Consider the following 16,702-nt stretch of genomic DNA (forward strand, 5'->3'; position numbering starts at 1 on the left):
CCAACATCTGAAGGACAGCCTTCAGCCTTTAAAACATCCCTCTGCCAAAGCTCAGCACAGCAGCAGTAGATCTCCCTAGTTTGATCCCATGTAACAACAGTACTGTAACAACAGCATAACTGGCATCAGGCATCTCATATTGAGTTGCATTATTTAGATTACAAGAAGAGTCATAGCCCCACAACTTCATGCCTAGAACAAGATGTATCAGAACTGCTGATAATCCCTCAATTAGGGAAATTGTTCAACTATTTCTGATGCCATTTAAGGCAGCCTTCTATTCCTTTTTATTAAGAATAAGGCACCGCGACAATCCTCAGAAGTGATAATGCAGTGGTTTTAATAATAATAAACAATTTTTTTATTCCATGCTTGGTATGAGTGAGAGTTGTAGGACAGCAACTTTTCCCAACAGCATGCCTTTGATTCCCTTGCCTGCAGAGGCTGGTGATGAGCAGCTCTTATGAGACATTTCCATCAGCCAGGAGGATGGTCCAGTGATGAGAACAAGAGCCAAGTGCTCACCAGGGACCAGCTACCCCACACAACCTTCCCAAGCACAAAAACCTGTCACAGTTTGCATACAGTGAGATGAGACCAGCAGAAATCAGAACAGGCACAAATGGTAGGAGAGTCAGAAGGTAAGTAATTTAATCAAAATTATTCCATGAAGTGTGAGAAATGTCCCAGTCTTTTGTGAGAGATCTCATTGCCATAAAGTCTTCTAGTACCAACACACATACCTCTTCAGAAACATGGCAGATCTCAGAGGAAAGTGAAATTGTGAGAAAGAATGATGTGGGGGTTTTGAACCAGCACTGGATAATACAATCATATCTTTCATAATACCGGATCTTTACAGATGAAAAAGAAGGACATAATTAGCCTGAGTATTTTTAACATGTAAATTCAGTATATCACTAAAAAAAAAAGCAAACCGAGGAGTAAAACCAGGCAAGTGCAAATAACTACACGTAAGAAAGAGAAGTGAAAAACAGACTTCTCAGGATGTGAAGATGTTTGCCAAAATTAAATTGCAGGTTCTCTTATCAGGTTCAGCAACACTTCCTAAACACCAAAAAAGACGTTTTAATTTTAGCTTACTTTTTAGGAAGCTTGGAATAAGACTGGAAAGAATACAAAATAAGTTGTAGGCTTAAAATTTGCTCTAAATTTTCTCCTATCAAAGCACTACATCTTGCACATTTCATCGGACAAAGATAGTAATGGTTCTAGTTGCTTTGCATTTTAGGCATGTGTTTACCTCAATATAACAGAACTGTCTTAGATAAAATTCACAGCAGCAGTTTTGCAAACCAAGTATAATTTATTCCAAGCATATCTTAAACTACCCAGTTTTATTTGTTGCATTTTGACGAGCTATATATTTTTTCTAAACCCAACAGTTTTATATGTTGTTTCATTTCAAACAGAAAGCTTGCTATCAAGAAACTTCACAATTCATAAAAAACATTATGAGTATCATGTTACCTTTTGTTTCCTAAACTAAATTTATTTTCTCATAAAGGAATACAAATGCTTTTGAAGTGGTCTAGGAATAAGTATATTGTTTTTTATGGAGAGCAGTCACAGAAGAAGGTTCTCATCTGGCCTTTAAATAACAATCCTCAAAGCCTCACATCAATAAGTACAAATACAGAATCTTATAAATCATTTTGTTTGTAGGCAATCTAATATTTTGGGGTTTAAAAGACCAGAATCTTGTTAAGTGCAGCTAATGGTTATTCTTGCTCCTGAGTGACATATCACACATGATCATCTAAAAGGCAACACACAGTTCAATGACAGGAAAGTGACAAAGTGAGCATGTAAACAGTGTGAACAGTGAGTTCCAAGCTGAGCATAAGACGGGGGAAGGGAAGGGAAGGGAAGGGAAGGGAAGGGAAGGGAAGGGAAGGGAAGGGAAGGGAAGGGAAGGGAAGGGAAGGGAAGGGAAGGGAAGGGAAGGGAAGGGAAGGGAAGGGAAGGGAAGGGAAGGGAAGGGAAGGGAAGGGAAGGGAAGGGAAGGGAAGGGAAGGGAAGGGAAGGGAAGGGAAGGGAAGGGAAGGGAAGGGAAGGGAAGGGAAGGGAAGGGAAGGGAAGGGAAGGGAAGGGAAGGGAAGGGAAGGGAAGGGAAGGGAAGGGAAGGGCACACAGATACCAACTGCTATGTTTAGTGAGGGGCTTGAACTCTCCAAGCTCACCTCCTTTCTCTGCTGCCTTGCTTTTCACAGGAGTGAAGGGCTGAGCCTGGCAAAATAGGGCACATGAAGAGAAGGAGAAATCATGTGTCAACTTGACACCCCATGGAGAACTTTCTTCCTACCAACCACAATGGAGGACCAGAATCTTTGCAAATGAAGTTCAGCAGTGTTAAAAAAAAAAAAAAAAAGGTATAAACTTAATGGAAAGTTCAGGAATCAACTCTAGTTCCACAAGTCTGTTCAACCAGACTCTATTAACATAAACTGCACCAGCCACAACCATGCCATATAGAAAACTACTAGGAAAACAGCATCTTGGTTTGCAGAACTATTATAGCAAGAAGATAAGCACAGTTTGACCACTGAGAGAAGTTATCAGGGGTACAATACAGTTTCTCTTAAAAAGCAAGTCACATGTAATTCCAAAAGGAAGTGTTACCTTCTGGAGGAGTTGCAATACTGTTCCCAAGTCCCAAAATAGCAATGCTATGATTCCTTGGTTCCAGCATCACTGCAAACTCTTCTCCTCTTTCCCAGTGTGGCACTTTCACAGGCTCTAGATGCACATTTTCCAGGCCATCTTTCTGCAGGGCACTGAACATATATTTGATGGCTGCCTCTAAGTTTTTTGAACCACTGAGTCTAGGTCCTATGGTGTCAGCAAAAACTGCTAATCTTTCATAGGATCTATTCTGAGCCTTTCCATGAACAGCAAGATCAATAATAGCCTTAGCAATATCAGTATAGCCAGCTATCTCATTTTTAATGTCTTCAAATGACTTCAGGGAACTTCCATCTCTTCTCAAAGATTTCCCAGCATACTGGTGTAATAAATTCATGAGAAATATTAAGAATAAGTGCTTCATTTTTTTCTCTTTCTTCTTTTCCACAGATGGCCTGTTGGAGAGGAAAAAATAATAAAAAAAAGAAAGTTAAAAAAAACATATGCCTATCAGCAATACTTTCAGTTATTTGGATTGGCAGACAGAAATGAAATGAAAAGAAATTAGTTTATCATGAAAATGCTTTGATCAGAACTAGCAGAAAAGTAAACTCAACTTGAAAACAGAGTTATTGAAAGCAAATGAAAAAGATATTTAGACCACTGGACACAAACTTTGTGGTCTTTGGAAATATTCTTGGAATGCTGCATCTCTTTAAATAAACACATTCTTCAAAGCATCAAAACCCAGGGCTGCTCCCATGCAGGAGGAGTTTTGCATCTCCTTTCTTTTAGGAGCACGACTTTTCAGAAGTGTCAAATCAAATGCCTTTACACAAAACATCCAGACAAAAACTTTTCTTATACCATTCATGAATAAAAGTTCTTCCAGATCTCCATCTTCATAATCAGAAAAGTACTTTCTATTGTACTAAAAAGATTTAAACTTTAGCTCCAATGCCTCCAGTGACCTGGTTTTGGCTAGGATAGAGATCATTTTCTGCTTAGTAAGTGATACAGTGCTCTGGTTTGAATTCAGCATTAGAATAACATTGATAACACACTGATGTTTTGGTTGTTGCTAAGCAGTGCTTACCCTAAATCAAGGACTTTCCAGTGTCTCATGCTCTGTAAATGAGGAGCTGCACAAGAAGCTGGGAGGGAGCACAGCCAGGACAACTGACCTACACTGACCAAAGGGATATTCCATACCAAGCTGAGTACACAAACTGGGGGAGTTGACTGGAAGGGCCTGATCACTTCTCAGGGCATTGGGCATTGGTCAGCAGGTGGTAAGCAATTGGACTGGGCATCACTTGTTTTTCTTGGGCTTTTTTATTTTTTTATTGTTATAATCATTATTATTATTATTATAACACTTCACTTTTCATCTACTTAACTGTTCTTACCTAACTTCTTCTAACTGCTGGAAGCTTCCCACCATGTCTGGCAGAGCCAATGGTTGATGGCTCTGAAGATGGACATGCTGCTGGCCAAAACTGGGCCAATGAGAGAGGTTGGTAACACCTCTGTGATGACATACTTGAGAAGAAAATCCAAACAAAATCACAGGTTTTTTGCTCCTAATCAGAGAAGGAATGAGGGATGCAGAGATCCACCCACAGCCTATAGGGATCCATGGGGGATGCAGAGATCCACCCACATCCCCTGGGGATCCATGAGGGATGCAGAGATCCACCCACAGCCCCTGGGGATCCATTGGGGATGCAGAGATCCACCCACAGCCCATGGGGATCCATGGGGGATGCAGAGATCCACCCACAGCCCGTGGGGATCCATTGGGGATGCAGAGATCCACCCACAGCCTGTGGGGATCCATGAGGGATGCAGAGATCCACCCACAGCCCCTGGGGATCCATTGGGGATGCAGAGATCCACCCACAGCCCATGGGGATCCATGGGGGATGCAGAGATCCACCCACAGCCCGTGGGGATCCATTGGGGATGCAGAGATCCACCCACAGCCTGTGGGGATCCATGAGGGATGCAGAGATCCACCCACAGGCTGTAGGGATCCATGAGGGATGCAAAGATCCACCCACAGCCCATGGGGAGGTGCCCATGCTGGAGCTGGTGGATCCCTGGAGGAGGCTGTGATCCAGTGGGTGATCTGGTGGAGAGAGCAGGCCCCTGCCCCAGGCTGGAGCAGCCTGTTCATGGAGGACAGCACCCCATGGAAAGAGCCCACAGACCACAGCAGTTTTGGGAGGGCTGTGTGCCTGTGGGAGGGACTCACGGTGCAGCAGGTGGGGTTTGGCTGCTGCTCATGGGAGTGCACCCACACTGGAGAAGTTCATGGAGAGCTGTCTCCTGTGGGAAGGGACCCCACAGCCTCACAGGGGATGGACTCCTCTCCCCAAGCAGCAGAAGAAAATCTCAGTGATGAACTGACCAAAACCCCCATGCCCTGTCTCCCTGTGCTGTCTGTGGGAAGGAGCAACCCAAACATTTATGAGACCTTCTGATCAGCTCCCAAAAAGGGGGGATAATCGATCAGGCATGCACCCATAAGACACCATCTGAAACAGCCACCAGGCATGCACCCATAAGATGTCATGTGAAACACTGGCTGTGCAATGCAGAAATAAAACACAGAAAGAGTCAGAATACTAACCACATTTCCAGGATCCATAAACCACCAAAATTCAGAAAAAAATAAACTAAAACACCCCAATGCCCACAAAAAAAACCACTCATGCAATCATTTTGGAGTCACCAAGCCTAGATCATATGACAACCAACACAAACTGTCAGCTTTTCATAGACCTTTATGGGTCTTTTCATAAACAGCAATTTAAACAATAGCTTTAGCAATAGAGGAATACTAAGGTATTCTCCTTAACTATCCAAATGTCCCCTAAGTTTGAGATCAAGGAAGTAATAAGTTATTCACAGTGAAGCATCATTTTTTGCCAAATGACAAAAAATCGTCATTGATTTTATCTCTGAACGATAAATCTATCACAGAGATTTCTCTGCACAGACAAGGCAAAGGTCTTACACAACCAGGAGCAGAAGACTTGGGTTATGTCAGGACACTGCCTGAGAACTGTAAAATGCCTTTTATAGTCTGAGTTACTGTTTATTTGTGGTTATACTACACAGAGAGTATTGGTGTATTTTCATTGCTATGCTCTGCACTTTCTTCATGTACTTTCCCTTAGCCAGTTAATTACATGCTCTTAGACATCCTCCTCTAGAGACATCAGTCATTTTCTCAGGATGACCATGCTTGTTCCCTGATTTTTGTGAAGTTTATCATGCACAAAGAAGCCAGCATAAAAAATGGATAAGTGCTGACTGGAGTAACACAATTCTGCAGACTGAGTTTCAAAAACCTAATGTCTGGGGGTCTGTTTGTTTAAGAGTTTGCAAAATCTACCAGAAAAGGCAGACACACTTAGCTGTTACGCAGAAGGCACAGAGGGATTATCTAAATAGCACTGGCCACCTCAAAGAGCCCCCAGCTACCAACTTCATGCATTTTTTTTCAATGGACAGATGCGACTGCAGGTTATCACATTTCCCTTAAATAAGACATGTTTTCTTTATTCTTCCTAGCCTCATTCAAAACCAGCAGCATCCACACTCCAAAGACTGCCCCAGAGGACCTGCATTTAAGAGATATACTTCTTCCAGGAATTTCCCACTCAACACTGAGAACAGATATGTTCCCATAACTTTTGTGGATGCAACACTTCTGTGTTGCACAGCATTTCACTGCCTCCATTGCATTGTAAGAGGAACATAACTAATTCAAACCCTGGTCAAGAACAAAAAAAAAAAGGAATGTAATTTATTGTGCTTTCCTTGAATACTCCAGCATAATCTGTTCAAAAGCAGCTATCTGAAATATTTTCCTGCTGGGTAAAATAACATTATACTCAGACTGCAATAGAGAATCACTCCACTGCTAGTCCAGGGAAAGAATTACACATCTGTTTTCCCAGTCTCTGCAACTTTATCACCCCAGTGAATCATCTAGCAAAGGAGATTACTTATTTTTCCACATCTAACTAGTTAAGACTCAGCAAATGAACCTCACAGTGCAAGTTGAATTAATAAAAAATAACAGGGCAATCAAAATTGTTCAATGTGTTTTATTGTCCATGAAGCAGAAAGAGAGCATCCAGCCATAGCAGTACCTGGATCCATACAGAAAGAAGGAAATGCTCTAAATATAGTTCACAGGAAGAGATATTTTTCCCTGCAAAATACTAGCAGAACATTTAGAAGGGAAAGTCTGGAGTGTGGAAAACCAAGTAGCACTTAAACAAATTGTACATATATAAATCCATGGGGCCTCATGGGTTGCACCCACAAACATTGAGAGCTGGTTTCATTATGAGGCCACTCTTTTTACCTCACTCCTATCTTTGAGAAGGGCAAGAAATAAAATGAGCTACAATAAGAACTACAGACCAGTCAGCCTCACATCAAGCTCTGGCAAGCGGACAGGAGAAAAATCCTGAAAATTACTTTCACACATATGAAGGTCAAGAAGGTGACTCAGAATAGCTAGCATGGATTTACAAAGGGGAAATTGCATCATGAACGTGATGCTCATCTAGGACAAAATTGCTGGCTTGGTAGATGAGGACAGAGCAGTGGATTTGTTTCCCTTTTACATTAGTAAGGCAGTTGACAGTCTCCATAAAAGTCTCAGGGAAGGTGATGAAGTATAGGCTGGATGAGCAGTGAGGTGGATTGAAAATCAACTGAACAGCCAAGCTCAGAGGATTCTGAGTGACATCCAGCTGGCAGATGGTAGCTAGTGGTGATCCCTAAAAGTCCATACCTGGTCCAGAACTCTTATAAATCTCCATTAATAATCTAGATGCTTTGACAGAGTGTGGCTTCCAATGATGGGAAGTTGGGAGGAGTGGCTGTGTAGATGGTTGTGTGAAGAGGCAGGCAGGAACCTTACAAATTCAACAAGTCCTGCATCTGGGGAAGACTAACCCCCATGCACTAAGACAGGCTGGGGATACCCAGCTGGAAAGGAGTTGGCAGAGGATGAGTCCAAAACCTCATGTTGGCAAAGACCAGAGCCTGATGGGCTGCACATCAGGAGTGTTGCCAGCAGGCAGAGGGATGTGATCTTTCCCTCTAGTCAGCATTAGAGAAGCCAGATCTGGATTATTTCTTCATTCCTGGGCTTCCCAGTATGTGAAATGATGAGAGAGAGGTGGACATGCTGGAGAGTGAAACAAAGGGCCACAAAGATGTTTAAGGGACTGGAGTATCCAGTATCCCTATTAGGAGAGGTTGAGAAAGCTTTAACTGTTCAGTCTTGAGAAGAAAATATTATTTTCTTCTCCAGAAGGAGAGGGAGGGATTAATCAGCAGATAGAAACACCTGATGGGAGGGAACAAAGAAGACAGAGCCAGGCTCTTTCCAGTGGTGCCCACCAACAGAACAAGAGTCTATGGAAACAAACTGAAATATATTAAATTACACCGAAGGCACCTTTTAATTTTTTTTTATTTTTTTTTTTTAAGTGACGGTAGTCAAACACTGCAAGAGTTGGCCAAAGAGATGGTGTAGAAGTGTCCATACAGGGACATTTGCAAACCTCTCTAAGCATGGAATGTCATGATTGTCTAGGGCCTGGACAATCTGCTTCAGCTGACCGTGCTTAAAAAGGCACTCTGGACTAGAGCTCAAAAGATATCTTTCAAACTAGATGTGTAATTTGGAATATGAAAGGAGAGCAGAGACACAAGCTGAAAGGGTCTTAAAAAATCAAGGGAGAAAGGTTCTAAGTATGTAGAAGAAAAAGATGAACTGAAGGCAGAAAATAAGTCTTTTCCAGCTCAAATGAGTATGAAAGAATGAAATGTACAAAACAATACAATGCAGGTAGTGCAGAGGGTGTCAGAAGATATATTTATTAGTAGTTACTTTAAGGATACTTCCACTTATTGTGTGGCCAACTTGTCTGTACCTAACTGCTGTCTTTGATGCTAAAGTGCAAGCTCATTGGGATTTTCATCTTTCAATGGTGCCCTTATGTAAAAGAAGGGCACATCCAAACTTTAATCAGGCTAACTGGCATTTCCACCATTAAAAACATTACAATATGAATTACTTAAATGTTACAGATGGAAAAGAATAAAAGGAAGAGGAAAAAAGACTCTCTCAGATGAGAGATTGATTACTATCTGATTGATTACTGTCTACAGCAATCAGATAACAGAAAGTGGAGCAGAGGGCATAAAAATAGGATAAACAAAGCTAGAGCACTGCTTCTTCTCCAGTGTGGCAAGGTTTTCCCAAAATCCCAGTTGAAAATACAGACAAAAGGGTACAGAGAGTTCACAGAAGTCATGGTTATGGGAAATGAGGAATGAAAACAATAAATTGAGGCTATTAACCACTTAATCGCTAGAGATCTGCAGAGTATCTATCAGTTTCCTCACCACCATTTGATTTTCCTTCAGGCATTGGAGGAAATCTTGAAATCACACAGTGGTTTTGATGACATGAGAATAGACTGAAAAGCCCCAGGGTAACAAACTAACATGCTGCAGAGTGATGTCTGATACATTTAATAGCACTGGAAAAAAAGTTTGTTGTGACAGCTGTGGAGCAGGATGGCTGGGAGGCTAGGTGAACTTGCAAAACGAGGCGGAGATTTCTGCCTAAAAATAAAGTCATAGAGTTCTTCCATCACTTTTAAAGATAAGAAGGAGGGGTGGATGGGAGATGGGAAAAAATACAAGCTTTATGATCTTGAAGAGTGAAGCAGAATAGCAGACATTCCTCAAAGACTGATTTTTCAGAATTGTCATAATTCCTCTTCTGGGAACATTTAATTTAATCAGGCTGGGGGACACACACAGTTGTAAATATAATTTACATTACAAAGCCCTTAAAATTAGCCTTTTGAATCATAAAGCTAAGGTAAAGAAACGTAGAACACAACAAGGATATAAGATTTTGGATAATGTTATTACTTGGACCACAAAGTCTAAAACACCAAAGGAAACACCTGAGCTCTTACTTTTACCAACTTCAGAACTATTTTGATTTTCTACAATTGAAGATACATCCGTGACCTATGACCATACAGGCTCTAGTAGTGATACTGACTTATGTAGACATAATAGGAAGTGAAAAGTTTTAAGAACTCCATAAAGATTAAGACTGAGAAAATCCAAACATTCCAAGAGACACTGCAGCCACAGTTCCCCATTTGGCAGAAGTTCATACCCTATTTATAGTCAGAATGGGGGAAGTACTACAGCTTAACACAGAAAGGAAGCAGCAAAAGGAGCCACTCCTCCCTCTTTCCTCACCTCCAAGCCTCAGAATAGTAACAGGCTGCCTTGATATATTCTTATTCCATAGCTGCTGCTGAAATGGATGGCAATAATCCTGAAGAATCACACCATAACCCATGTGCTGGATACTGTATCCAGCATACTTTATCCAAATTCTGTATCAGCAAAACCACAGAAATGATCAGCCAGCTACTTCTCTAAGAGGTGTGCTCCAAACAAAAATTAAGCATAACAAAAACAACCCCACAAGCACTGAACAATGCCTCAGCCACACAACAGCTGATATTCTTCTTCTTAATAAGCATGGAAAATATAGTTCTTACAAGGGAGTACATTATCTTTTCAGAGGCAAAAGACAGGAATTCAGTGGGATCTTTAAATGAGAATTGAAGAGAAATACTTAATGAATGGGAGGCAGTTAGGAAACAATGAAACCAAAATACAGTGTTGTTCATATTACATTAAATGCCAAAATGTATAGCTAAAGCAAACTGATAATGTTGAGAGACAACTGAGTGGAGCAGGAGGGAATGATTTTGGAATAATAAATCAACACATACAAGAATAGGGCTACAATTATCTGGTATTTTAATGCGCAACTTCATTCAAATCCATTACTGCCCTAGCGTAAAAAGCAAGAAAGGTATCTTGTACCATTTCACAAAATTCCTAAACTACTGAGACACAAACTCTTCAGAATTGCATATTTTTGTGTCAGCCTTTCCTACAGGTGAGAAGGGCTCCCTTTTTAAGGAAGCAACATAACCAGAGAAATCTTCTCTCACAACCTCTTCAATACTTATGCTTAAACTTCTTCCACCCAAAATTCTAAACTAAGTTTCTTTTTGAAGACATGTTCAACAAGACATCTTCCGTCCTGTATTAAGTTAAATCATTCCTATAAATCAGATGTTAAATATTTTTCTTCTGAGTTTTTATTGAAAAACTATCAGACTGCATCCGGCCAAATGATGAAACCTATCTCCCTACCAGGAGGGAGCCTATGACAGAAGGTATGAGCCATCAGCAAATGATCAATCCACACCTCTGGATAGCAAGAGCTGCTAAAATTGATGGACAGACATTGTACAGGAGCAAACCAAGTTCTGTTAGTGACAGTCAGTACAGGGCTGTTGCTGACAAAGGCTGGTCTGCCACTCCTGTGAAAGCCAAAAGGAATCCCACTGCCGTGCATCTGGCACTTGCAGGTACCTCCTGATGTGCCTCCAAGCAGCGCTCCAGCAGAAGGCTGTTCAGTCCTAAAGAACACGTGTGTGCTCTAGATTTTGGCCAGAAAATCTAAATACTTTGAGTTTCTCCTTCCAACAATTAAATCTCAGTTTTAAAGACAACTACAGATTACACGACTAAGGGTCAGGACATTTGCCAAAATGAATCACCAAATTAAGCAACCTTTGTTACTAATTACGTAATGTGTAACAGGAGGGCAACAGACCAACTTTTCTACTGAATTTTAATAAAAATTGCACCAGATGTTTGCAGCTACACATATATTATATACCACCTCAGAATTAGAAACTTTGAAGTTAAATTCTTTGCATTTTCATATATGACAAGAATAATATGTCTCTACAACCACACATCTACAAAGCACTTTTTGCTTTGCATGTGGAACAAAATCCTTCATTTTAAGTCAGCAGGTTCAGAGAAAAGTTATGCACATTAAACACCTTATAGAAAAAGACCAAAAAAGGGCAATACCAACATTTTCAAAAGTATCCAACCATTTTAGCTACTTTACTCCATACATCTGCAGTCCCAGTGTAAAACTATAAGTAGCACAATAATTTCAAATTAAGTCAATAATCATTCAGCAATGCTGAATATAAGATATCTGAGAATATTAATAAACAAAACTTCCAGATTAAAATAACTGCAACTGCTGAATATTTAATTTGTCATATTTTTTCATACAGTCTTTCTCTACAGTCACAAGAAAAGGTCAGTTCCTCATACTGCTACAGTAAAAAGCAATAAAGTGGTTTTGTGAAGCTGAGAAGTCGGGTCTACATATTGCTACATTTGTTAAGAACTTTTATTTTAGTCTTTCCCCTCCTTTATTGTAGGATACACCCACTGAACCTTCCTTTTCCAAAACAACAAAAATTTGTAAATGCAACTATACAAAAAAGTAAAGGATCAAGAATTTCTCATTACAATTGACAGAAAAATTATCTTTATGATGCACATATTTCTTTACTTATATTAGGGGTGGGAAAAGATATTCATTTCTATGAGATATATTATGAAGTATGTCATTTGTGATTTCATCATGTTCACTAGAGCATAATACTGGTACTCAAATATCACGCTGTATTCCAACATATCAGCATTAGAAACAAGTGGCTACAGTTCAGTGGCAATGTACAACTGGGGCCATCATCCAACTGCAGAATGCAATGAAATGTGAGAAAAAAAAAGAAAGAGAAAAAAATCTTAAAAAGCTTGATTGTAACAGACTGCTGGCAAGATAAATACACTTTACTTAAAGAGTTTGAGAGAAATCTGGGGTTTGGCCAATTTTGAGAAATAAATTAGCAAAACCAGACCTCTTTCTGATGTGGAAGAAAGCTCCAGCACCACTTTTTCATCAAAGCTACTCTCCAGTGCAGCATACTTTTGATCATGAAGCACTACACTTACCATGCATAAGGCAGGGCAGATCTGATTCTGTATTTAACTTCTAATTACTTTTTACTACCATTTAAAAGACAGAAATTGTCAAACCATTTTGCTATTGCAGGATAAAAAAGCCAGCTAGGCCAACAGACATATATCACTATTAATTTATTTTTAATTTTTTAACATTTTTTATTTTGAGCAATGTTTAACACAGCCCTGTTATCAGGGTCCCCTGTGCTACACACTGCACAGACATGGTGACAGAAACATGCCTTACAACTACAGACAAAAAGAACCAACAATTGGAAGAGGAGGGACCCAGAAGTGACACCTCCAAGTGCTTCAGCTGCCACAGGAAAGACATTAGCATAACCACTCAGCCCCTTTCTTCTGACACCACCAAGAGCAGACGACCAAAAGCTTGCTGCACTGAAGCAAATGGTCACATTACAAAATGTCAACTGGCAATCAAAGTGAAAAAAGAAAAACAAACAACAAACCACCAACAAAAATCCCAAGCAACCACCTCCCCCAAAATATACCACAGAGTAAACACACTAATTATATAGAGATGACAGTGACAGAATGTGATCATCCCTCTCTACAAATGTTAAGACATCTCCCTGACTTTACATTTGATTCTGATACTGCACCTGGACAATAATACTCAGAGATTAGATTATGTCAAGAAATTATGGGAGAAAACAAAACAGACAGGAGGTTTTTCCTAGATTTTAAATACTTTTGCACAATTCAGACTGCATATGGCAAAGCAAACACAGAGGTGCCAGCTGCCAAACTCCAAAGTACCTGCCTCTGAGAAAACCAACCCATCAGCACTGACAAGAACACACGAGGCTCAGGTAAGTGACTGCACCTGAGCTCAGGAAGCACACAGGGATTTCAGCCAAACAGAGTCCAGAGAGCCCACAGCTTCACTTCCATACCCCCACTGCTCCTCCCATCCTTCTGCTATTCCAGGGGACAGCCACAAACTCCTCCTGGCTTTGCTGGACAAGTTATGCCTGGTACACAACAAAAAGTGAAACTACTTTGACACTCTTTAAATTGATATTTATATACAGTTCTACCAAAATTAGCAGAGAGCTCAGGGAATTAAGATATCTCTGGCTTTGGTTCTTCCTCCAAAATAGCCTTCTGCAAGCACAAGCTTTGGGAATGTGGCCTTAAACTCTTTCTAGTCACAAGACCAAACCATTGAGGAGACAAAAGCTTGAAGAAACAAAGCACTTAGAGCAGTCTACTTTGATTTAGCTATAAATATTGGTTTTCAAACCCACACAATTGCTCAGTCATAACTACATAAAATTCAGAGCGCTTTGTCCACAGCAAGAAAAAAAAAACTACCAAACATTTGGGACTCTGACTGTTACTAGTGTGAGTTAAAAATGAAGCCTCTGCATCCTTCAGTAAATCCAGATGTTGCAAATGTCAGTTTCTTGATTAATTAAAAGCAATTCCAAGTTAAAATGGAGCTGGTACTGAAGGATCATGTACACTTGGTTTTGATTTTATTGAAAATACACAGCATATACATCAGCTTGCAAGCAGAGGCAATTGGTGAAAATAGAGTTCACATGAAGTTACTAATGCTCCTTCATTGAAAAGCACCTTTGACTTCTTCATAAAGTGCCAATCCTTTCAGGATGATGATTTCACCACATGTGACTACACTTATGTTTTGGTTCTACTCCTCTATGACAACTTCCCAGTTATTCCCTGAAACACATCTGATGGCAACAATAACCATACACACCTTAAACCATGTTTACTGACAAGTCATATTTGTTGAGCACAAAGTACTTAAATATAAACACCTGAAGAGCAAGGATAGTCAGCAAGAAGCCTACATTGCTCAAATTCATCATCCTATTTAATTCCTAGATTAAGGCCTTTTTAAAAGCAGTGGCGTTTTGCTATCAGAAAGGCAGCTGGGTTTACACAGACAGTTACCCACAGTTGCAGTGATGCTTGCAGCAAACAGCCCAGTTGTTATTACATCACAGCTGAAAATGTTTTCCAGGGAAAATAGCTGACTTTCATCTTTCCTATGTCACTTGTCTGTAGGGACAGGCGATGTAAGACAGCATGTTTCATTTTGATCATTTTGGTAGGTAACATTAACTAATTTTTATTTATCCAGTATGCATCTGTTTTTTTTTTTTAATTTACAGTTCACATACTGATAAGCTCCCAACAGTTATTTTTATTTAAGATTCTTCAAAGGAACTTTGCTATGCTCCCATTCCTGTCTTCAACTGCTCAACTGCTCCTGTTCTGGATTTTCAGGAAAGTCACTACAGAGTGATAGAACAGTTTGGGTTGGAAGACATGTTCAAGGTCAGGGTCAGCTTCAACTAGATCAGGCTGCTCAGAGCCCAGCCCAACCCGACCTTGACTGTCCCCAGGAATGGGGGCATCTACCACCTCTCTGGACAACCTGTGCTAGAGTTTCACCACCATCAGTATAAAAAATGTCTTTATTTCTAGTCTACTCTCTTTTACTTTAAAACCATTACCCCTTTTTCTATCACAAGATGCCCTGTTAAAAAGTCTCTCTCCGTATTTCTTATAAGCCTCTTTCATTGCCAGATTTGCTTGAACAGTTGCTGTACAACTACCAAAGAGCCCAGTACAATCCATCTGTTTTGGATACATTGCATTTGGCTATGCCAGGTCCTCTAACAACTGTAGGGTACACCAGAGAACACTGCAAAGCAAAATATATTTGCTGACTTGGATGGCATTGGTTGCTGGAGACAAGCACCATCTGCCCTCATTCACTTACTCTCTGAAGCCACAAAGACATTCCTGCTCACTACCACTCCTTCTGCAACACTTCTGTTTAGCTGTAAGACCTAAATCCAAAATGAAGCATAAATCAGAGACTCTACCTGCTGGAGCAGTGTATATTAAAATCAGTGTATGTGTATCTTACCAGCCTGGACTGAGTGGGACACAGATTTGGATTTGGATTTTCAAGTACATCTACATCCCAGCTACAATCGTTCTGCCCTTCAAAGTGACATTCACTTACACCAGAACCTTGTTCCTCTGATCAGCAGCTGAGAACCAATCCATAAATAGCAATTTTGCTTTGTTTGTAGAAATTAAATGAGCATTAGTACTGAGAGGTTACTGCCAAAGAGAAAATAAAGATGTACCACTCAAGGGAAGGCTGCACTGCAGAAGTCCCTGTGATCTGAGGAGCAGACAGCTCTGCTCTTTCATGGCCACCTGGCTGACCAAAGGCCACTTGGGTGCCTGGGGTGGAAAACTCTGCAGCAGCTGCAGGTAAAATGCACAAGGACAGTAACCCAGAGCCTACACAGAATTTTCCAAGCCTATTCCTGAGATTTTTTTCAACTGAAAACCCTCTAGAGATTCCTAACTCAACAGTTATTTCAAGACAACCAAAGCGAACAATTAAAACCAAGTTGACTTTGTTTTCCTTCTTGAGTATCTCTCAATGCATTGCTGAGGCAGATATTGTCTGCTCTGTGTATTTTTCAACAGCACTGAACAAATTACCTGAGATTAGTATTGCACTTGTCTGCTTTACCTAGTTGTCATAGGAGAAAATATTAATAGCCCACTGCAGTAATATACAGAATCATTCTTAAAGATTGATCATATGGTCAATCTCAAAGAAATTAGTAGCTTCCAATTCTTTCTGCTTCCAAAACAATAAACTTCAGTTTCATTAAACTGAAACTCCAAGAAGTGTTTCATAGTCTGCCACAAAAGAGGACCTGTGTTTTGTACAGGAGAACATGACCAGAAAGAGAACTTGATCAGCCTTGTGATTCAAAACAGTATAAACCAACAGAATCAGAAACACTAATCTCAAAACGTGTGCAGAGTAGAAGGGGAAACCATTTAAGACAAATCAAATTTAAGTTCTGGTCGGCAAATGTCACAAATAAAATGCTGGATGCTTTCCCAATGGAGACTATGGGCTCAGATTATATCAGACCTCCAGAAAGAAGATTTCTTTCTCAAATTACTATTGACACATGCATAATATTATATAAGCACCTTTTCTTGGGGCTACTTGAAACATAAAATTCCTTTGGACTCACTT

At 40.3% G+C, this 16,702-nt stretch overlaps 1 protein-coding gene across 2 annotated transcripts in view; it reads right to left on the reverse strand.

Moving 5' to 3' along the window:
* CPQ (carboxypeptidase Q) overlaps nt 1-16,702 on the reverse strand; it is a 148,523-nt gene that overhangs the window by 127,462 nt on the left and 4,359 nt on the right. For both annotated transcript variants that reach the window (XR_012583124.1, XM_005479483.4), the window contains exon 2: nt 2,644-3,101. Coding sequence is in view for 1 of the 2 variants with exons in the window: in XM_005479483.4 (XP_005479540.2) it covers nt 2,644-3,070 (427 nt within the window). In the remaining variant the exon portion in view is untranslated. The remainder of the gene's footprint in view (nt 1-2,643; nt 3,102-16,702) is intronic.

The sequence above is a fragment of the Zonotrichia albicollis genome, chromosome 1, assembly GCF_047830755.1.
Source record: "Zonotrichia albicollis isolate bZonAlb1 chromosome 1, bZonAlb1.hap1, whole genome shotgun sequence".
Classification (NCBI taxonomy): domain Eukaryota; kingdom Metazoa; phylum Chordata; class Aves; order Passeriformes; family Passerellidae; genus Zonotrichia; species Zonotrichia albicollis.